Below are 23,597 nucleotides of genomic sequence, written 5' to 3'. Positions count from 1 at the left end.
AATTGCAATGATTCACAAAAAATTCAAGTGTTCCAGTGTCTCCCTGTTCCAGACATACGGCCCCCTCTTTTGCATATGCAAATATAGTCTTGTTAGCCAAGTCGGTGTGGTCACCATGGAAACACCTGTAGAGAACAGTTAAGTATCATGCCCACTTGGCTAAAAATACTTGATTTATATATTGGAAAGAGAGGCTCATATTTCAGGAATGGTGAGGTGCTGGAAGAAAAGAAAAACATTGCCGGATTCAGGAGAACAGCGGCATATGCACTAGATAAAAAAAAATTACATATTCATTTATGTGACAAATTGTATATATTCTATATGTGAGGTCAGAGGAGAACAAATGGGGAAGAACAAAAATCATCCATCAGTCATGTCTGCGTGTTCATGATTAATCTGGGTGCACCGGAAGGGACAAAATAGAACAATAGACATCATTGCTAGTAGTTTTACTTTTCCTTCCACTTTCTGTTATGACCTTTTGCCCTACGCTTAGATTCTTATGAAATGAATGTCCGTTCTACAGCTGACTCATACCATTCAAATTTGCATTGATGAAATTCTTCGCAGCTGGACCTGTGCAGAGCCTGCATTCCTTCCACGAGGTCTGCATGTCTCCATTATATACAGCACAAGATAGTTGTAATGTTACATAGTCCAGATGGGGTTTATGATAATTTAACTATTGCTTCTCTGAACTAGGCTGCATCTATCTATCTATCCCATATCTATTATCTATCTATCATCTATCTATTATCTATCTATCTATCATCTATTATCTATCTATCTATCATCTATTATCTATCTATCTATCATCTATCTATCATCTATCTATCTATTATCTATCTATCATCTATCTAGTATCTACTGTATCTATTATCTATCTATCTGTCTATCTATCCCATATCTATTATCTATCTATCTATCTATCTATCTATCTATCTATCTATCTATCTATCTATCTATCTATCATCTATCTATTATCTATCATCTATCTATTGTCTATCTATCATCTATATATCTATCATCTATCTATTATCTATCTATCTATCTTTAATATATTATCTATCTATCTATCTATCTATCTATCTATCTTTAATATATTATCTATCTATCTATCTATCTATCTATCTATCTATCTATCTATCATCTATCTATTATCTATCATCTATCTATCTATCTATCTATTGTCTATCTATCATCTATATATCTATCATCTATCTATTATCTATCTATCTATCTATCTATCTTTAATATATTATCTATCTATCTATCTATTATCTATCATCTATCTATAATCTGTCTATCTATAAATATAGCTATCCATCTAAAAAAAATAAAGGCAGCACTATTCCATACAAAGTTGGGTGCCAAGCCTTCAAGGCTATCACCAAAAACGTCTTACATATTGAAAACTCCCCAAAAAATGGGGGCAGCACTCCAAGGTCAGATGATGAGGACATTTTGGCTTAAAATGTAAGGCTTTAAGCTTGAGAAAAGCTCTGCCATTTTCAGCTGATATGTCTTCACATGGGGTTATTAAAATCCATTTTTTCATCATTTGATTTTGGGAGTGATGCCCCCATTTTTCGGGAGTTCTCTATCTTTACAAAAAGAAAAGAAAAAAGTTCACTGTATCAACTGAAAAGATAATAAAGTTGAATAACTTTGCACTTCACTTTTTGGCGTGATGCTTCCATTGTTTTCATATACTGTATTTGGGAGGTTTGGTAGTTTGGCACCAATATGGTTTTGTCTCTTATACATCTAACCCTAACCCTAACCATAACCCTAGCTCTCAAAACTTGTAAATTAATTACTGAAGCTGTCTATAAAACCAACGGCAGACATACCGCCTGGTCCCAAGGTATGGAATAGCCCTATGTGCCACAGTAAAGACCCTCATACACATTGGATTATCATCTGCCCCTGCCATTATCAACAGGCTTTACAGACCCTCTAATGTATGTAGGGAGCTGGCAGATGATTCGTCAGGAGAGATGTTAATCGGGTATGTCCAATTTTGGACCGCTGCTCTATTTTCCCGGAGATAAGCCACCGGCTGAGATGTTTATCGGCGGCTTTCTCAGAGTTTACAGGAGCAGTCGGCTGAATAAGTGCTCTTGTGTGTGGGAGAGTCAGCCAAAATGACTGTCAGTGAAATGATTGGATGAAGCATCTTCGCCCGATAGCCATCGAATGTGTATGGACGGTTTAAAGCTAGGTAATACAAACTAGCAAAGCATGGGACCAGAATCTTAAAAGGCAACCACATACAGGCATGCTACAGCTAGCTTACTAAAGTCGGAATAGGCGGCTAATCTGGACTTGAGCTCGGGTCTTTCTGGGGTTCTATCAGAGTTCAGTAATTGGAAGAAAAATAGACCACCAAGCGTTGTGTGTGAGTGGTAGGTGAATGGCGCTCGTACGTCATTTGCGTCGTCTTTGAGCAGCATGTGTGCTGCCTGCACTTTTTTTTGGATGATGAATGTGGACTGATATTCAGGCTTTCAACAAACCTAAGTTCACTGATGACCAACGAGGTATCATCGTCTTGTGGTATCTGGATCTGATCGATATCCGTGTATGCCAAAGATTCTTCATCTCTAAACCATTCCACATCTGGTATCTCGGCATCACCGCTCACAGTCAGGGCGCACCGCAGAACAATGTCCTTGCCCAAGGAGGAGGTGATGTTGAATGGGTCCACTGTGAAATCAATGCCTAGGAGAACAAGAAAACATAGGGATAGATAGGTTAGATGTTCGCTTTACTATACTAACCCAGTATTTCCCAAATGTCAACGTGATGTATCACATAAATATATTTGACATACAAATACACAAAGAGTTTTCCACGCAAGGGCAGACATATCATTGATGCAACATATGCGCCCACACAGGTGGTGAAGAGGTTAGGAGGTCCACTACTATCTCCAAAATAGGTGTAAATGTGCATTATCATGAGCTATTGGTCTGCAAAAGAGCCCACTCGTTGGTTTTGCACAGAGGCCACATCTGTCTGTGTCCGCCATTGTTTCCACCCATTATTATTTTTAACTTAGATGGCACATGCTCACCTATCGACCCCCGCGCTGATCCTATATAATGCTCATGATGTCCACCACTGGTTTTCTCTCCTTCTCTTCTGGAGGTGTTGGAGTACTATATGATGGACACAACCAATAAATGTGAACAGGGACCACCCAACTCTTCCACTGATTGCAGTTATCAGAGAGAGAAGGATTGGGCAGATGGATACAGAGGCTGGATAGACAGCTGTCTGAGATGGTTTAGTGAATCCTGCATTGAGCAGGGGGTTGGACATGATGACCAAGGAGATCCCTTCCAACGCTAACATTCTACGATATCAACATGCCTGTTTCATTTATGACCCCAGAGGAGACGGAGAATTCTTGCAGCAGATACAACTGACCATACACATGAGATAACGCTTATGACTGTGCCATACACATGAGCACTCAGCTTGGCCACGCATTCATATGTTTTCAGTGAGAAGAAAGGAGAAAGCAGCTGCCATACTCCCATAGCAGAGGCTTATTTCCCCTGAAGATAAAAGGATCAGCCATTGATATGTAAACGGTTTTATTCTTCTTTCCCCCAGATTCGGGGGTCACTCATAAACATCAGATGGTCGTCCGATCCTCAACCAATGTGTGCTCCTCTCTTAAAATTCAGATTATATGCACGCTCTGCTGAGCCAATTCTGCAAGTCAGCAGGATATGTAACCAGTGCCATTTTATAGTCTTCACGGTAAAAAGCTACAAATGAGCCATGTGTGTAGTCTGATCCTTCCATTAGGGAGCTCCCTACATAATTAACTTTTTGAAACAAATCTCTCGCTCTGTAGAACCACCCTTTTGTTGTAATGAGAACAGTGAATTATTTATTGTTCTTGCTTATATAGCACCAGTGCATAACGCAGTGCTTTATAGGCAGTGTCATCACTGTCCCCAATGTGGCTCACAATCTAAATTCAAGGATGTCCTTTAAGTGTGAGAGGAAACCCACACAAACAAGGGGAGAACATATAAGCTCATTACAAATTTTGTCCTTGGTGGAATTTTAATCCAGGACTCCAGTGCTGCAAAGCAACAGTGCCCCTATGTTGGTAACTTATGGATATGCAAATTTCCTCTTCAGAGAGGAAAAGGACTTGAACTTTATTGGAAGTAGCAATCCAAAAAGTCTGATGAGAGGCAACATCCCGAAACACGTGTCTCCAAATAGTGATTCTTGTTTTAGCCTTTATCCTAGGTCATATGGCAAAACTCGTTAAAGGCTCAATATTAACTTTTAAGATTGCTACTTCCAATAGCTGGCACTAGAGATCAAGTCCTCTTTCTCCCCAAAGAGGCAATTTGCATATTTAATTTAATTTCCAAGAGAAGCATTACACGGCCCATAAGTCTCCTTACACCATCACTGTTCTCAAGGAGAGATGCTGCTCCTTAGCTTATGGATGTTTTAATCTTGTAGAGATTAAACCCACCCAATTGTGGGTGGGTTCTGTTTAAACCCTGTCCTTTTTTTGTCCTGCAATGCCTCAAATTTTGCAAGGACTGTTTCTGAAAATTTGGGACAGTTTCTAAGTATGGATTACTCAGAAGTAAGCCAACCTTACTGAAGATTGCTTTATATAAATACAACTTTAGTAAAGTTTTTCGGGGTGGCGCCTAAAGTTAACTAGAGGTGTAAAATATTGATTGAGATAATGTTGCTAATGAGCGCTTTCATCTGGCTCAGAAATGCCTAATTTACGGTTTGCGCCCCGACACTTGGCCAAAACCGCAAGACTGAAAGAAAAATCTTGCTTCATAGACGTTATCTATAAAGATGTCATTGTCCTCGGGTAACTCCGTAATGAAAGGCTGAGCTTTTGACCGATAATTCTCTTTGGTGAAATCTTTCTTTTCCTTTGGAATGATGAATGAACTTCCTCATGCGGTAGCTGTGTGCGTCCTGCCAAAGGCCGACTGACTCACTCATCAAACACTGCCCTGGCATTGTCCGCGACTTTCCATACAATGCTCGCTATTAATGGCTAATGCTGATCCTGACCAGAAGGGACACAGATATCGAATTGTATTAGACAATGTAACTTATTATTTATCAAATGCACAATCATATTATAACATTGTGAGTATAGAATATTCCAGTTATGGCTATATCTATGACCGACATTACGTGATTATTATCAACGTGATCATTGTCAGGACGTTATCATTGCCATTATAGAGATGGCTGGAGGTCATACTGTAAGAAGTGTGTCCTATAGATTTCGGAGACGTCTAGTGACAGTGCGCTGGAGATGAGACAGCTTCTGTCTAAGATTAATGGTGCGAGGGGCTTTCATGTGCAGAGTTTACTGAGCTTAAGCAAACATTGAAGTCAAGCCAGTTATTATACTGACCACACACACAAACCGCATTTGCCTCGCTATCCACCATGTAAAGGGAAGAATATATTTTCCCTACACATTAGATGAACATCAACTAAATCTCCCGACACTTGCAAATTGGTTCTATGGGTGTCTTAACAATCCTAGTTGTCTGAGAAAAGAAAGATTGGGCATGTTAGATTATAACATGCCTGATCTTCATTTTTTCTCCTGCTCTGAGAAAAGGTTAATTGCATATTTTATTTCCCACTGGAGCATTGCATGGCCAATAAGTATTCATAACCCAACTTGGACATCTCCTTAAGAAGAATCTTTACCCCATTAGAAACTTCATCAAAGGCCTCTTACCCAGTCACTCAACATTTTGCTTTGCACTGATGAGGAGCGAGAACCCTGAAACAGAGGTCTGCAAAAGGTTTAGATCGATATCTTAATTCACGTGGCAAGGCTCTTTAAAGGGAATCTGTCAATAGGATCAATCCTCCTAAGCCCTCTATATGGGCACGCAGGTCATTGAACATTGAAAATAAAAGGGCTGATATCTGAGAACTGATGCCTTATTCCTGAGAAATCCACATTTTTATTAATATGTAAATTAGCAGTTAATATCTATTGGCCGGACAAAGATCTCCCTGAAAATCTGCCCCCAGGGCTTATTATAAATGAATGGTGGAGTTACCAGTGTGAGACATTTAATGACTGACCGTCTGCTTTCCTGATCTACATGTCTCACACTGCTAACTCCCCTTTTCACTTACAATAAGTCTTGAAGGCAGATTCTTAGGGAGATCTATGTCCAGCCCATAGATCTTAACAGCTCATTTACATATTAACAAAAATGTGGATTTTTTTAGGAATAAAACATCAGATTGCAGATATCAAGGTATAATTTTTTTCAACTTTCTGTGTTCATGAGGCTCATATACACGGTGTAGGATGGTTTATCCTAATGACAGATTCCCTTTAAAAGGTCGATATTGAATTTTAGGATTGCTACTTCTGGTAGGTGGGACAAGAAAACTTGTTCTTATCCTCTCTGAAGAGACTATTTGTATATTTTATTTCCCAAGGGGTATTTCATGGCTTCAATGTTTCCTTATGCCAGCTCGGTGGCCTTCTTAAAGGGTTTGTCTGGTGAAAAGAAGTTATTACCTATCCAGTAGATAATGCTCATCATTGAAGGTTACGGCCTTGAGATGCCCTGTGATCTACTCATTTTCAGGGGATCATGAAAACTCACAAAATCTTTCCCCTGTCCACAACTGTAAATGCATATACCTCCAGGTAATTGTAGTCACTTCTAAAGGTACCGTCACACTCAGCGATGCTGCGGCGATATAGTCAACGAGCCGACCTAAACTAGATCACTGGAGCGTCGCTTTTTAGGTTGCTGTAGAGACGTCAAACACAGCAACTCCAGAACGATGCAGGAGCGATCCAGTGACGTAACGGCGACTCACTTATCGTTCTCGCTGGTTGTTAGCTCCATGTCAAACAGCCGGAGTGTACCGACTGGCTAGAAGGAGACGCTGCGACGCCCCCTATGCTCGTTGCTGGCGTCGTTGTTTTTGATGTCAAACATGACGATACACGCCGACCTGGCGACGAAATAAAGTTCTGGACTTCTAGCTCCGACCAGCGATGGCACAGCGGGATCCAGATCGCTGCTGCGTGTCAAACACAACAATATCGCTATCCAGGACGCTGCAACGTCACGGATCATTGTCGTTCTCTTTGCAAAGTTGCTGAGTGTGATGGTACCTTTAGCCACAAAAAGATTAGGTAAGGATGAAGGTTTTTAGACTTTGGAAGTAAAAGTAAAAGGTTTGTATTCACTGACAGCCAGCCAGCCAGCCGAGATCTTGATAACTAGAAAGGAAAGGACACTAGAAGTTGGCTAGATTCTGGCTGTGTTACGGATCTGCTTTATTTAGCCTCCCTCGTAATGAAGTTTTTACATTTGATCCTTGTTCGCTTTCCAAGGCACAAGTGGAAAATTCTTTTGTAGCGTCCAAAACATTCCAAGGAAGTGACCTCCGGCCCTTCTAAACGTTGTCCGCCTCAGTTCTCCGTGGTTCACATGGTGGATCTGAAGCAAGCTGTCATTAAATGTCTTGTAGTAAAAGTGCATCAGAAAATGGCCTACTGTTTAAATTAAGTTTTTATGCGTATTTTTTATGTGTTATATATTTATATTTCATATAATAGTTAGGTTTTTATGCATAGATAGATAGATAGATAGATAGATAGATAGATAGATAGATAGATAGATAGATAGATAGATAGATAGATAGATAGATAGATAGATCTATATATATACTGTAATTGTCTAAATGGTACTTCCATCTTTCTGTCTGCAACTTCCGTCACGGAATTCCCGCGTCGCTGATTGGTCTCGCCAGCTGCCTGTCATTGCTGCCGCGACCAATCAGCGACGGGCACAGTCCGATTAGTCCCTCCCTACTCCCCTGCAGTCAGTGCCTGGTGCCCGCTCCATACTCCCCGCAGTCAGTGCCCGGCGCCAGGGGCTGGCTGGCACATTTTAGCCTGGGGGGCAAGCACACAGCAGTGGCCCATGAGTAGCGGCCCATCCTTAAAGGGGTTGTCGGATCTTAAGCTACATCCCTAGTCACTATGTGTGAATCCTCATATCGTGCGCACTGTGCGCTGTGAGGATTCTCCGGTGCCTGCGCCGGGAACAAGTGGTCTTGTGACTGCAATATATAATATGACACACACACGCACAGTCCCACTGTAAAATTGACACGCACAGCCCCACTGTATAGTGACATACACGCACAGCCCCACTGTATAGTGACATATACACGCACAGCCCCACTGTATAATCACACTCACGCACAGCCCCACTGTATAGTCACACACACAGCCCCACTGTATAATCACACACACACACACACAGGGCCGGACAGGGACAAAAAAGCAGCCCTGCCACAAAAATCCCCACCAGTCTGTAGCGCCCCCACTGCCGCAGGGCCGAGGGGTACCCGGTACCGGGCCTCTGAGTCTCTGCTCTGGGGTCGTCACGGCGGCTAGACCCGGTCCGTGACCCTGCCGAGGGGCGTACAGTGATATGAAAGAATAGTGGTGGTGGTGCGGTGCAGTAAATAACGAGGACACCAGGTTGCAGTCTCTTTACCTCTTTACTGAAGATCTCTGGGTCCTCAGTCCGGGGTCCGGATAACCAGGCTGCGCAAGTCCGGCCGGTCCAATGGCACCTCCAGAGTTCTCTTAGCAGGTGGAAATCTGCGCCTACCTCCTAGCGCTATGTGTTGCGGTCCTTCCCTGCTGTGCTTACGGAAAGTCCCCACAACTGTTGTGTCCGTTTCTTAAGTTCCCTCACAACTCGATTAGATGATGTTCTGCTAATCCTCCGTCCCTCCCTGATGTTACGGTTGGGACGGCACCCGTATGACGGGTAGGCTCGGAGCTCTTCCGGGACCCTAGAGTCGCCCCTCTCCACAAGTTGCCCCCCAAGACTGCATAGGTGATTTGGGTGAGACAGCCCGCCTTAGACTGACTGTCCTGCCGTTGGTTTAGAGTATTGCCTGAAGCTGAATATTGTAATACTCCTTCGGCGTTCCGGCCACCGGTTGTTTACGCCTCAGTAGGATGTTGCCTCGGTCTCACAGCACGACTCCTACTGGTATTCTCCTTCTTGCTTTGATCTCGTTTCTCACTCAGCACAATCTATCTCGCTTCTTATCCTTCCTTGGGCACCGCCGCTATACTGAGCAGGCACGGTCCCGTTACATTCCTTCTTGTAGCCAGGCCTCTGTCAGGATCCCACCCCTGACAGGGACCCTACCGAATCTTCTCCCACAACACCTTCTGCCACAAGGTGTTGCCTGGTTCCAACCCAGTCAGCTTTCTGAACTAACTTCCTGCCTGACCCCCAGTTTACCCACAATGGTGGGGAGTGGCCTAATGAATAGAACCCTTAGCTCCCCCTGGAGGCCCGGCTGTGAAATGTATTGGTGTCTGTGATACCTGGTCAGATGAACTCCTTCAGTGCCATCAGACGTACCATAGCCCCCCTTAGCGGCGGAGCCACAGTACTGCAACGACCAGGACTCTGGGGCGCTGCAAGTCCACATACTCAAACACTCCCCACCCCCAATCAGTGAATTTTGCTATACTTTGTTCTGCCCTTCAACAATCCTCTTAAAGGAGTTATTTGAAGAGCCACATGTGAATGGCGCCGAAGTGCGCATGATCGACCACAGGTCCATTTACATAGTGCTCTTTAGAGCTCCAGCTCTCGGGATCATGGGGGTCTCAGCGGTTGGACCCCGGCGATTCCAAGATCTCGGCATAGGAGATTACTTGGGATAATCCATTTAAATGGATTTTCCAATATTTTTTAAAATTTTCCTATAAAAAAACTGAAAATAATAAACCAGTATTGACCTTCCCAAAGACCAATGTCGCCTCTCTGACAACTGAACAGGAGAAATGGCACCATGCAGTGTATATATACAGGACAGGAGGAGTGGTACTGTGCGGTGGATATATACAGGACAGAAGGAGTGGTACTGTGCAGTGTATATATACAGTACAGAAGGAGTGGTACTGTGCAGTGTATATATACAGGAGGAGTGGTACTGTGCAGTGTATATACAGGAGGAGTGGTACTGTGCAGTGTATATATACAGGAGGAGTGGTACTGTGCAGTGTATATATACAGGAGGAGCGGTACTGTGCAGTGTATATATACAGGACAGGAGGAGTGGTACTGTGCAGTGTATATATACAGGACAGGAGGAGTGGTACTGTGCAGTGTATATATACAGGAGGAGTGGTACTGTGCAGTGTATATATACAGTACAGAAGGAGGGGTACTGTGCAGTGTATATATACAGGACAGAAGGAGTGGTACTGTGCAGTGGATATATACAGTACAGAAGGAGTGGTACTGTGCAGTGTATATATACAGGACAGGAGGAGTGGTACTGTGCAGTGTATATATACAGGAGGAGTGGTACTGTGCGGTGGATATATACAGTACAGAAGGAGTGGTACTGTGCAGTGTATATATACAGGAGGAGTGGTACTGTGCGGTGTATATATACAGGAGGAGTGGTACTGTGCAGTGTATATATACAGGAGGAGTGGTACTGTGCAGGGTATATATACAGGAGGAGTGGTACTGTGCAGTGGATATATACAGGACAGGACGAGTGGTACTGTGCAGTGTATATATACAGGGGAGTGGTACTGTGCAGTGTATATATACAGGAGGAGTGGTACTGTGCGGTGTATATATACAGGAGGAGTGGTGCTGTGCAGTGTATATATACAGGACAGGAGGAGTGGTACTGTGCAGTGTATATATACAGGAGGAGTGGTACTGTGCAGTGTATATATACAGTACAGAAGGAGGGGTACTGTGCAGTGTATATATACAGGACAGAAGGAGTGGTACTGTGCAGTGGATATATACAGTACAGAAGGAGTGGTACTGTGCAGTGTATATATACAGGACAGGAGGAGTGGTACTGTGCAGTGTATATATACAGGAGGAGTGGTACTGTGCGGTGGATATATACAGTACAGAAGGAGTGGTACTGTGCAGTGTATATATACAGGAGGAGTGGTACTGTGCGGTGTATATATACAGGAGGAGTGGTACTGTGCAGTGTATATATACAGGAGGAGTGGTACTGTGCAGGGTATATATACAGGAGGAGTGGTACTGTGCAGTGGATATATACAGGACAGGACGAGTGGTACTGTGCAGTGTATATATACAGGGGAGTGGTACTGTGCAGTGTATATATACAGGAGGAGTGGTACTGTGCGGTGTATATATACAGGAGGAGTGGTGCTGTGCAGTGTATATATACAGGACAGGAGGAGTGGTACTGTGCAGTGTATATATACAGGAGGAGTGGTACTGTGCAGTGTATATATACAGTACAGAAGGAGGGGTACTGTGCAGTGTATATATACAGGACAGAAGGAGTGGTACTGTGCAGTGTATATATACAGGACAGAAGGAGTGGTACTGTGCAGTGTATATATACAGGACAGGAGGAGTGGTACTGTGCAGTGTATATATACAGGACAGGAGGAGTGGTACTGTGCAGTGTATATATACAGGAGGAGTGGTACTGTGCAGTGTATATATACAGTACAGAAGGAGGGGTACTGTGCAGTGTATATATACAGGACAGAAGGAGTGGTACTGTGCAGTGGATATATACAGTACAGAAGGAGTGGTACTGTGCAGTGTATATATACAGGACAGGAGGAGTGGTACTGTGCAGTGTATATATACAGGAGGAGTGGTACTGTGCGGTGGATATATACAGTACAGAAGGAGTGGTACTGTGCAGTGTATATATACAGGAGGAGTGGTACTGTGCGGTGTATATATACAGGAGGAGTGGTACTGTGCAGTGTATATATACAGGAGGAGTGGTACTGTGCAGGGTATATATACAGGAGGAGTGGTACTGTGCAGTGGATATATACAGGACAGGACGAGTGGTACTGTGCAGTGTATATATACAGGGGAGTGGTACTGTGCAGTGTATATATACAGGAGGAGTGGTACTGTGCGGTGTATATATACAGGAGGAGTGGTGCTGTGCAGTGTATATATACAGGACAGGAGGAGTGGTACTGTGCAGTGTATATATACAGGAGGAGTGGTGCTGTGCAGTGTATATATACAGGACAGGAGGAGTGGTACTGTGCAGTATATATATACAGGACAGGAGGAGTGGTACTGTGCAGTGTATATATACAGGACAGGAGGAGTGGTACTGTGCAGTGTATATATACAGGACAGGAGGAGTGGTACTGTGCAGTGTATATATACAGGACTGGAGGAGTGGTACTGTGCAGTGTATATATACAGGACAGGAGGAGTGGTACTGTGCAGTATATATATACAGGACAGGAGGAGTGGTACTGTGCAGTGTATATATACAGGAGGAGTGGTACTGTGCAGTGTATATATACAGGAGGAGTGGTACTGTGCGGTGGATATATACAGTACAGAAGGAGTGGTACTGTGCAGTGTATATATACAGGAGGAGTGGTACTGTGCGGTGTATATATACAGGAGGAGTGGTACTGTGCAGTGTATATATACAGGAGGAGTGGTACTGTGCAGGGTATATATACAGGAGGAGTGGTACTGTGCACTGTATATATACAGGACAGGAGGAGTGGTGCTGTGCAGTGTATATATACAGGACAGGAGGAGTGGTACTGTGCAGTGTATATATACAGGGGAGTGGTACTGTGCAGTGTATATATACAGGAGGAGTGGTACTGTGCACTGTATATATACAGGACAGGAGGAGTGGTGCTGTGCAGTGTATATATACAGGACAGGAGGAGTGGTACTGTGCAGTGTATATATGCAGGAGGAGTGGTGCTGTGCAGTGTATATATACAGGACAGGAGGAGTGGTACTGTGCAGTGTATATATACAGGACAGGAGGAGTGGTACTCTGCAGTGTATATATACAGGACAGGAGGAGTGGTACTGTGCAGTGTATATATACAGGAGGAGTGGTACTGTGCTGTGTATATATACAGGACAGGAGGAGGGTACTGTGCAGTGTATATATACAGGACAGGAGGAGTGGTACTCTGCAGTGTATATATACAGGACAGGAGGAGTGGTACTGTGCAGTGTATATATACAGGACGAGTGGTACTCTGCAGTGTATATATACAGGACAGGAGGAGTGGTACTGTGCAGTGTATATATACAGGAGGAGTGGTACTGTGAAGTGTATATATACAGGACAGGAGGAGTGGTGCTGTGCAGTGTATATATACAGGACAGGAGGAGTGGTACTGTGCAGTGTATATATACAGGAGGAGTGGTGCTGTGCAGTGTATATATACAGGAGGAGTGGTACTGTGCAGTGTATATATACAGAATAAGGCCACATGTTCAGTATTTGGTCAGTATTTTTTATCCGTATTTGTAGCCAAAACCAGGAGTGGGTGATATGTGGAGCATATGTTTCTATTATACTTTCCCTCTGATTGTTCCACTCCTGGTTTTGGCTACAAATACTGATGTAAAATACTGACCAAATACTGATAGTGTGAACGTGGGCTTAATACAGGTACTCATTAGGGTGGAATCACAGTAGAATATGGCATCGGATGTGAGAAGAAAATCGTACCACTTTTGTGGAAGAAAATGGAACCGATTTTTTTTTTATACTCTATTAGCCCATGTGGCAACATTTCACTTCCATATGAGAGAAATGTTCAGTTATGGATCTGAAACGTTGCCACATGGACTAATAAAGAGTCCGCTAGTTTTCTCACAATTAATTGGAATGATAGATAGATATATAGATACACACACATACATAGTAAGAATAGATACTGAGAATTACACCATTTATGCAGGACAGTAGAAGTATACACAGCTCCCAGTATACCGTATGTACTCGAGTATAAGTCAACCCGAGTAAAAGCCGAGGCACCTAATTTTGCCACAAAAAACTGCAAAAACTTATTGACTCGAGTATAAGCCTGGTATACATTGTCCCCACATCCCCGTCCTTGTATGCATGGCTCCTTATCCCCGTCCCTGTATGCATGGCTCCTTATCCCCGTCCCTGTATGCATGGCTCCTTATCCCTGTCCTTGTATTCATAGCTCCTCATCCCCGTCCTTGTATGCATGGCTCCTTATCCCTGTCCTTGTTTGCATGGCTCCTTATCCCCGTCCTTGTATACATTGCTCCTTATCCCCGTCTTTGTATGCATGGCTCCTCATCCCTGTCCTTGTATTCATAGCTCCTCATCCCCATCCTTGTTTGCATGGCTCCTTATCCCCGTCCTTGTTTGCATGGCTCCTCATCCCCGTCCTTGTATGCATGGCTCCTCATCCCCGTCCTTGTATGCATGGCTCCTTATCCCCGTCCTTGTGTGCATGGCTCCTTATCCCCGTCCTTGTATGCATGGCTCCTTATCCCCATCCTTGTATGCATGGCTCCTCATCCCCATCCTTGTATGCATGGCTCCTCATCCCCATCCTTGTATGCCTGGCTCCTTATCCCTGTCCTTGTATGCATAGCTCCTTATCCCTGTCCTTGTATGCATAGCTCCTTATCCCTGTCCTTGTATGCATAGCTGCTCATCCCCATCCTTGTCTGCATGGCTCCTTATCCCCGTCCTTGTATGCCTAGCTCCTTATCCCTGTCCTTGTATGCATAGCTCCTCATCCCCATCCTTGTCTGCATGGCTCCGCTGTCCTTGTGTGCATGGCTCCTTATCCCTGTCCTTGTATGCATAGCTTCTTATCCCTGTCCTTGTATGCATAGCTCCTTATCCCCGTCCTTGTATGCATGGCTCCTTACTCCCGTCCTTGTATGCATGGTTCCTATAAAAAAAAAAAAAAAAACACTTCCTACTTACCTTCCCTGCATGCCCTCGCAGCATCTCGTTCTGGTGCCAGCAGCTCCTATGGCTGGGCGATCACATGTCCCCCACTCATTAAGGTAATGAATATTTACCCACACCTATGGGAGTGGAGAGGGGTGAATACTCATTACTTTAATGAGTGGAGGACACATGATCGCTCAGCCTGAAGAGCTGCTGGCCCCGGAACGAGATTCAGTGAGGGCACGCAGGGAAGGTAAGTATGATGTGTGCTGGAAGCCGGCAGCTGTGGCTGTGCACACTGTAAGAGAAATGAATATTCACTGCCAGCGCAGTGAATATTCATTTCTCTTTAGCAGCGGCACAGACTTTAGCCTCAGCCGCCGGCTCCTACCTCTATGACCCGCTGCTCCCCCTCCGTCTTTCTGTGACAATGACTCGTGTATAAGCCGAGGGGGGTGTTTTCAGCACTAAAAAAATATGCTGAAAACCTCGGCTTATACACGAGTATATACAGTATACTACAATCTATTATATACACAGCTGCATATTATATATCGTGTTAAGGAATATAGAGCGGTGTATATATTATATAGTGTAGAGATGTGGCAGCAGTGTATATATAGTGTGAATTCCACACTATATACATAGCACCACACTATATAAACATCTCTACACTATATAAACATCTCTCCCTCTCTCTCAATATATTATAATTAAGACACCATTATACTATATTATGATGCATACATTATGATGCATACATCACATAAGAGACACCGAGGCTGATGTACATAGGAGACACCGCGACTGCTGAATATATATCACATTGAAACTACTGTACATACAATATATAGTTGATACTGCGACTGATGTGCATAGTTATATATTGTATGTGATACTGTGACACTGCTGTACACACATTATTTAGGTGAAACTGATATATATATATATATATATATACACACACACACACAGATATATAGTGCGACTGTACACAGCAGTATCACCTATATAACGTATATGCAGTAGTCAAAATTATACAGGTGATACTGCAAATGTTGGATACATATTATATAGGCAATGCTGCTACTGGTGTGTATATACATTATATATAGGTGATACTGCTGTGTATATATGTACGTGTGTGTATATATATACACACAGCAGTATCGCCTATATAACGATACAGTATATACTCAGCAGTATCACCTATATAACGTATATACACACATCAGTAGCAGTATTGCCTATATAATGTATATAGACTGCCGTATATACATTATATAGGTGATACTGTGATTATATACAGGAGTAGCAGCCAGTATCACCTATATAATGTATGTATAGCAGTCTGTATCTTATATGGGCAATACTGCTACTGATGTGTGTATACGTTATATAGGTGATACTGCTGTGTATACAGTGGTGTGATATATACACCCCCCCCGCAGTGTCACCTATATAAGGTATATACACATCAGTAGCTGTCTGACCTATTTAAGATATAGACTGCTATACGTACATTATATAGGTGGTATAGTGATTATATACAGCAGTATCACCTATATAATGTATATATAGCAGCCTATACACATTATATAGGTGATACTGCTGTATATAATCACTATACCACCTATATAATGTACGTATAGCAGTCTATCTTATATAGGCAATACTGCTACTGATGTATATACGTTATATAGGTGATACTGCTGTGTATACATGTACATATATATATATATACATACATACACACACACCCCGCAGTGTCTCCTATATAAGGTATATACTCATCAGTAGCAGTGTCACCTATATAAGATATAGACTGCTATACATACATCATATAGGTGGTATAGTGGTTATATACAGCAGTATCACCTATATAATGTATATATAGCAGTCTTTACACATTATATAGGTGCAACTGCTGTATATACATTAAAAAAAATTAATCTTGGGACTCACCCAGGTCCCTGAGATGGGGGGGGAGGTCGGGAGGATGAAGAGCTGAAGTGGGTCGGGTCCTGTCCAGCATAGGCGGTGAAGAGGAGAGGATCCCAGGCATTGGTGAGGAGAACAGTCTTCTCTGACGCTGGTGCAGGCCGGCCAGCATCTGAGCGTCAGACACACAGTCAGGTGGAGGCGCCCTCTATGCGCGCCGGACTTTTCAAATCTCTCCATGTGCGCGCGTGGTCTCCTGCTTGCCCGCGCTGGCACAGGCAGCAGACGAGCACGCGCAGGAACTAGCAATGCGGCCGTGCTCGTGCACTAACCCGGGCCGCCGCGGCACTTCTCAGCGCGGGCAATGCGCGCACACAGGACCTGACTGACAAGATTTAAAGGGCCGGCTGGCGAGATGCGCTATATATTAAAATCGCTGCCCGTCCTCCAGCGGCCCTGTGCAGCTGCTCAGGCACCGGCCCGGGGGGCATATGCATTCCTGCAACCCGGGCCAGTCCGCCCCTGCCCGGCGCCCACTCCATACCCCCCTCACCGCTCACACAGGGCTAATCCCAGCGGCAGGGCCGGCTCCAGGTTTTTGAGGGCCCCGGGCGAAAGTCTGAGTGGGCCCCCCCTTTAACACATACCACGATTCATGATCGCATATAAACACAGCCATGTAGTATATAACAGCCCACGTAGCATATAACACAGCCACGTAGTATATAGCACAGCCAACGTATCATATAACAGCCCATATAGTATATAGCATAGCCACATAGTATATAACAAAGCCCACGTAGTTTATAGAACAGCCATGTAGTATACAGTACAGCCCACACAGTAGTATATAGCACAGCCCACACAGTAGTATACAGCACTGCCCACATAGTAGTACATCGCACAGCCACATAGTAGTATACAGCACAGCCCACGTAGTATGTAGCAGCCCAGGTAGCATATAGCTGCCCACGTAGCATATAGCAGCCCACGAAGTATATAGCAGCCCACGAAGTATATAGCAGCCAACGTAGTATATAGCACAGCCCACGTAGAAGTATATAGTAGCCCACGTAGTATATAGCAGCCCAGCCCACGTAGTATATAGCAGCACAGCCCATGTAGTATATAGCAGCCAACGTAGAAGTATATAGCAGCCCACGTAGTATATAGCAGCCCAGCCCACGTAGTATATAGCAGCCCAGCCCACATAGTATATAGCAGCCCAGCCCACGTAGTATATAGCAACCCAGCCCACGTAGTATATAGCAGCCCACGTAGTATATAGCAGCCCACGTAGTATATAGTAGCCCACGTAGTATATAGTAGCCCACGTAGTATATAGTAGCCCACGTAGTATATAGTAGCCCACGTAGTATATAGCAGCGCAGCCCATGTAGTATATAGCAGCGCAGCCCATGTAGTATATAGCAGCCAACGTAGTATATAGCACAGCCCACGTAGAAGTATATAGCAGCCCACGTAGTATATAGCAGCCCAGCCCACGTAGTATATAGCAGCGCAGCCCATGTAGTATATAGCAGCCAACGTAGCATATAGCAGCTCAGCCCACGTAGTATATAGCAGCCAACGTAGCATATAGCAGCTCAGCCCACGTAGTATATAACACAACCCAATCAGTATATAAGAGCCCATACCTTGTCCTCCCAGCCAGGCTCTGCATCCCCCCGGCCCCCGCAATCCTTTGTTCCAGGTGGCAGGTGCTGCACACTTCCTGTTTGGCGACGCTCGGCTCATTCTCCATGCACTGGACTAAATGGGCCCCCCTGTCTTCGCAGGGCCCCGGCACTTGCCCGGGTACGCCGGGTGCTGACGCCGGCCCTGCCCAGCGGTAACGTACCGCGCTATGCCGTGGGTAACGTTACCGCTGCTATTAACCCCGTGTGTCCCCAACTTTTTACTATTGATGCTGCCTATGCAGCATCAATAGTAAAAAAAATCTAATGTTAAAAATAATAATAATAAAAAAAACCTGCTATACTCACCCTCCGTAGTCCGACGATGCGCTCGCTTCGAGATGCATTGCGAAATCCCCAGAAGACTTAGTGGTCTCGCGAGACTGCTAAGTCTTCTGGGTAATTTCGCAATGCATCCTGGGAACGGAAGATGGCGGCAGTCGCGCGCACATCGCCAGAGCGCCGTTGGATCCCAGGGGGTGAGTATGTAACTATTTTTTATTTTAGTTCTTTTTTTTTAACAGGGATATGGTGCCCACACTGCCAAATACTGCGTGGGCTGCGTTATATACTACATGGCTGCTATATACTACGTGGGCAGTACTATATACTACATGGCTGCTATATACTACGTGGGCAATGCTATATACTACATGGCTGCTATATACTACATGGGCAGTACTATATACTACATGGCTGCTATATACTACGTGGGCAGTACTATATACTACATGGCTGCTATATACTACGTGGGCAGTACTATATACTACATAGCTGCTATATACTACGTGGGCAGTACTATATACTACATGGCTGCTATATACTACGTGGGCAGTACTATATACTACATAGCTGCTATATACTATGTGGGCAGTACTATATGCTACATGGCTGCTATATACTACTTGGGCAGTACTATATACTACATGGCTGCTATATACTACGTGGACAGTACTATATACAGTACTACATGGCTGCTATATACTACGTGGGCAGTACTATATACTACATGGCTGCTATATACTACGTGGGCAGTACTATATACTACATGGCTGCTATATACTACGTGGGCAGTACTATATACTACATGGCTGCTATATACTACGTGGGCAGTGTTAGATACTGCGTGGGCTGCGTTATATACTACATGGCTGCTATATTCTACGTGGCCAGTGTTACATACTATGCGGCATGTGTTTTGTACTGCGTGGGCTGTGCTATATATTGCGTGGCCTGTGTTATATACTACATGGCTGCTATATACTGCGTGGCCTGTGTTATATAGTACGTGGGCTGTGTTATATACTGTTTGGGCTGTGTTATATATTGCGTGGCCTGTATTAACGCATCGGGTATTCTACAATATGTATGTATGTATATAGCAGCCACATACTATATAGCACAGGCCACGTACTATTTGTCTGCTATATACTACATGGCTCCTATATACTACGTGGCCTGTGCTATATACTATGTGGCTGCTATATACATACATATTCTAGAATACCCGAAGCGTTAGAATCGGACCACCATCTAGTATACACTATATATATATATATATATATATATATATATATATATATAATTTAAAAAATCCTGCAATTTTCATACTATCCACTGAGCCTAATATAGGACTCCTTTTTCCTGTTCTTATGGATATTAGCAGCAATTTACAGATTCAGACCCTCATTATTTGCATAGATAAATAGTCCAAGCAAGCTCTAATCTTGGCAAAGGTAAATGGGAAGGGAAGAGGTGAGCTGTGACATCACCTGTTTTATATGGTGGATCCTGTATGATCTACTGTATATACGAGGTGCTTCTCACAAAATTAGAATATCATCAAAAAGTTAATTTATTTCAGTTTTTCAATACAAAAAGTGAAACTCCTATAGAGTCATTACAAACAGAGTGATCTATTTCAAGTGTTTATTTCTGTTAATGGTGATGATTATGGCTTACAGCCAATGAAAATCCAAAAGTCATTATCACAGTAAATTAGAATAGTTAACAATAAACACCTGCAAAGGCATCCTAAGAATTTAAAAAGGTCCCTTAGTCTGTTTCAGTAGCTCCACAATCATGGGGAAGACTGCTGACTTGACAGATGTTGAGAAGGTAGTCATTGACACACTCCACAAGGAGGGGAAGCCACAAAAGGTCATTGATAAAGAAGCCGGTTGTTCACAGAGTGCCGTATTCAAGCATATATTAATGGAATGTTGAGTGGAAGGAAAACATGTGATAGAAAAAGGTGTACAAGCAACCGGGATAGCCGCAGTCTTGAAAGGATTGTTAGGAAAAGGCCATTCAAAAATTTTGGGGAGATTCACAAGGAGTGGACTGCTGCTGGAGTCATTGCTTCAAGAGCCACCGCACACAGACGTATCCAGGACATGGGCTACAAGTGTCACATTCCTTGTGTCAAGCCACTCATGACCAATAGACAACACCAGAAGCGTCTTACCTGGGCCAAAGAGAAAAAGAACTGGACTGTTGCTCAGTGGTCCAAGGTGTTGTGTTCAGATGAAAGTATATTTTGTATTTCATTTTGAAATCAAGGTCCCAGAGTCTGGAGGAAGAGTGGAGAGGCCACAATCCAAGCTGCTGGAGGTCTAGTGTTACGTTTCCACAATCACTGAAGGTTTGGGGAGCCATGTCATCTGCTGGTGTAGGTCCACTGTGTTTTATCAAGACCAAAGGCAGCGCAGCCGTCTACCAGGAAATTTTAGAGCACTTCATGCTTCCCTCTGCTGATAAGAGTTTTGGAGATGGAATTTTCATTCTCCAGCAGGACTTGGCTCCTGTCCACACTGCCAAAAGTACAAATACCTGGTTTACAAACAACAGTATCACTGTGCTTGGCCAGTAAACTCGCCTGACCTTAACCCCATAGAGAAACTATGGGGTATTGTGAAGATGAAGATGAGAGACACCAGACCCAACAATGTAGACGAGCTGAATGGTGCTATCAAAGCAACCTGGGCTTCCATAACCCCTCAGCAGTGCCACAGGCTGATCACCTCCATGCCACGCCGCACTGATGCAGTAATTGATGCAAAAGGAGCCCCAACCAAGTATTAAGTGCATTTACTGAACATACATTTCAGTAGACCAACATTTCAGATTTTAAAATCATTTTTTCAAGCTGGTGTTATAAAGTATTCTAATTTACTGAGATAATGACTTTTGGGTTTTCATTGGCTGTAAGCCATAATCATCAACATTCACAGAAATAAACACATGAAATAGATCACTCTGTTGGTAATGACGCTATATAATATATGAGTTTCACTTTTTGTATTGAAGAACTGAAATAAATTAACTTTCTGATGATATCCTAATTTTATGAAAAGCACCTGTATAGGTGTTATCAGTCATTCTACAGGAGATGGAGGTCAGCTGTGACATCACCTATTGTATTTGGTGGATCCTATGCTATATATAGGTGTTATCAGTTATTGTAATCCTGTCTATGATGATAATGAGACTGTTGAAAATTCATCTTTAAAGATCAAGAAGTATAAGTATAGTATTTGGCCTATTGGCCTGTGTAAACATTGATAGATATGTAATATTATTATAGTGATATAGTAAATTTAAAGAAAAGTTAAAAACATTCAGAAAATTCTTTTAACATGAATACCTGATGTAATAACTGGATCATTTTCTGATGACACATTCCCTTTAAAGAGTGACAATAACAAGTGTCACGGCTGTATTGCCAGTGTTCCCTGCTTGTGGCCAAACTACAATAATGTGCTGATGCAGATTCAAATCATGGTCTTGACCTGACTTTATGTGATGCCTATCGGTAAATTATTACTGTAAAGTCTGATTTCGATTGCAATGACTGATATACGTGAACGGGTTACTCCTGGGTGAAGGGTATACCGCTATTAACTACATTGGTGTTGTCAATTTAGGGAAACTTTTGTCCCATCCTCGGTCCCAACTCCAAACCCACCACTTTTAGCCCCAAGCTGTTTCCAAAAAATCATGACATTCACAGCAAATTTCGAGTAGCTATCATGTACGGAGAAGAACGGTCATCTGAACCAACCTCTAAAATCTGAGCATACCCACACTCTATGATCATTAATTTTTTATACACCTGCAATACAGTTGGCGCTCCATGCTTCTGGGAACATTTTAGCAGTGGCATTTGATTAAAGGTGTATGTTTTGTAATGATTTCTGGAAGCTTCATTAAGGCTGAGGTTATGGTGACTTGGCGCTCAATGGCAAATCCATAGATTCCTTAAGAATAGACTGCAAAGAAATGGAGAAATTGCAGAGAGGTCGAATGAAAGTAGAAGTGACAAGCAACCTACATGGAGGCCTACAAAGACAGGGTCGGTCACCTGTGAGATACTCCCCTAAAAAATCTATCTGCGTTGGATTTCTTTAGACAGTGGCAACTTGGTCGCAGTTGGTCTTGGATCGTATTGCAACACTAATGTAGCTCCAACGTAAGTCAGAACTTCTGTCTTTGGAATTCCATATTAGAATTATGGAGCTCTGATTGTGAAATTAATCACTACAGCATGTTGGAACAAAAACACCATTCTAAAATTTATACAACTTGTATTTCCATGGAATAATTCTTATCTAAGAGATTGTGCAATTTTATTTTTTAAAGCCCTAAGTTTTCCATCAAGACAGAACATTTTTAATTAGCAGAAATTACCAGGATATTACATAAGCAGAAGTATGATGTCACTTATATCAGAAAACACCAACCTGTCAATAATTATTTCACAGATGTAGACCGATGGTCGCTACACATGCAGTGATAATCTATCATTTACTTGTAACAGATTTACGACTTTAAGAACATGATGTTCACAAATAAGATGACACATCAGGTTTCGAGCAGTAAATATGGACATAACCTCACAAATGACTGTAACTGGAATGAGAAGTTACTCTTGGGCAATTTTGCCTAACTTTTCAACTTTATCGAGGATATGCTCTTATCAGAGATAAGGACTACCTAAAACACTATTAATTAGCCTTAATGTTTGACCTAGACCAACGGATAGGTAAAGGAGCTGATTTTCCAAGCCTAAAAGCAACCTCCCATATTGTGCTGGTAGACATCTAAAACCCTTTCCAACCCAGGTCGGGATGACTTTTTTTCCTCTTC

General features: G+C 43.1%; 1 protein-coding gene across 1 annotated transcript in view; it reads right to left on the bottom strand.

The window, feature by feature from the left end:
- Positions 1-16,957, bottom strand: part of AXL (AXL receptor tyrosine kinase) — a 109,517-nt gene extending 92,560 nt beyond the window's left edge. Inside the window, exons 1-2 of the mRNA XM_077285688.1 lie at positions 16,777-16,957; positions 2,523-2,727 (exon numbers count right to left, since the gene is read on the bottom strand). Coding sequence (XP_077141803.1) covers positions 2,523-2,727; positions 16,777-16,924 — 353 coding nt within the window. The 5' untranslated portion in view covers positions 16,925-16,957. The remainder of the gene's footprint in view (positions 1-2,522; positions 2,728-16,776) is intronic.
- Between the last annotated feature and the right edge of the window lie 6,640 nt (positions 16,958-23,597).

Source organism: Ranitomeya variabilis, chromosome 2 (genome assembly GCF_051348905.1).
Source record: "Ranitomeya variabilis isolate aRanVar5 chromosome 2, aRanVar5.hap1, whole genome shotgun sequence".
In the NCBI taxonomy this organism is placed as follows: Eukaryota; Metazoa; Chordata; class Amphibia; order Anura; family Dendrobatidae; genus Ranitomeya; species Ranitomeya variabilis.
Note: the sequence above shows the minus strand (reverse complement) of the source record. Positions and strands in the feature narration are given on the sequence as shown.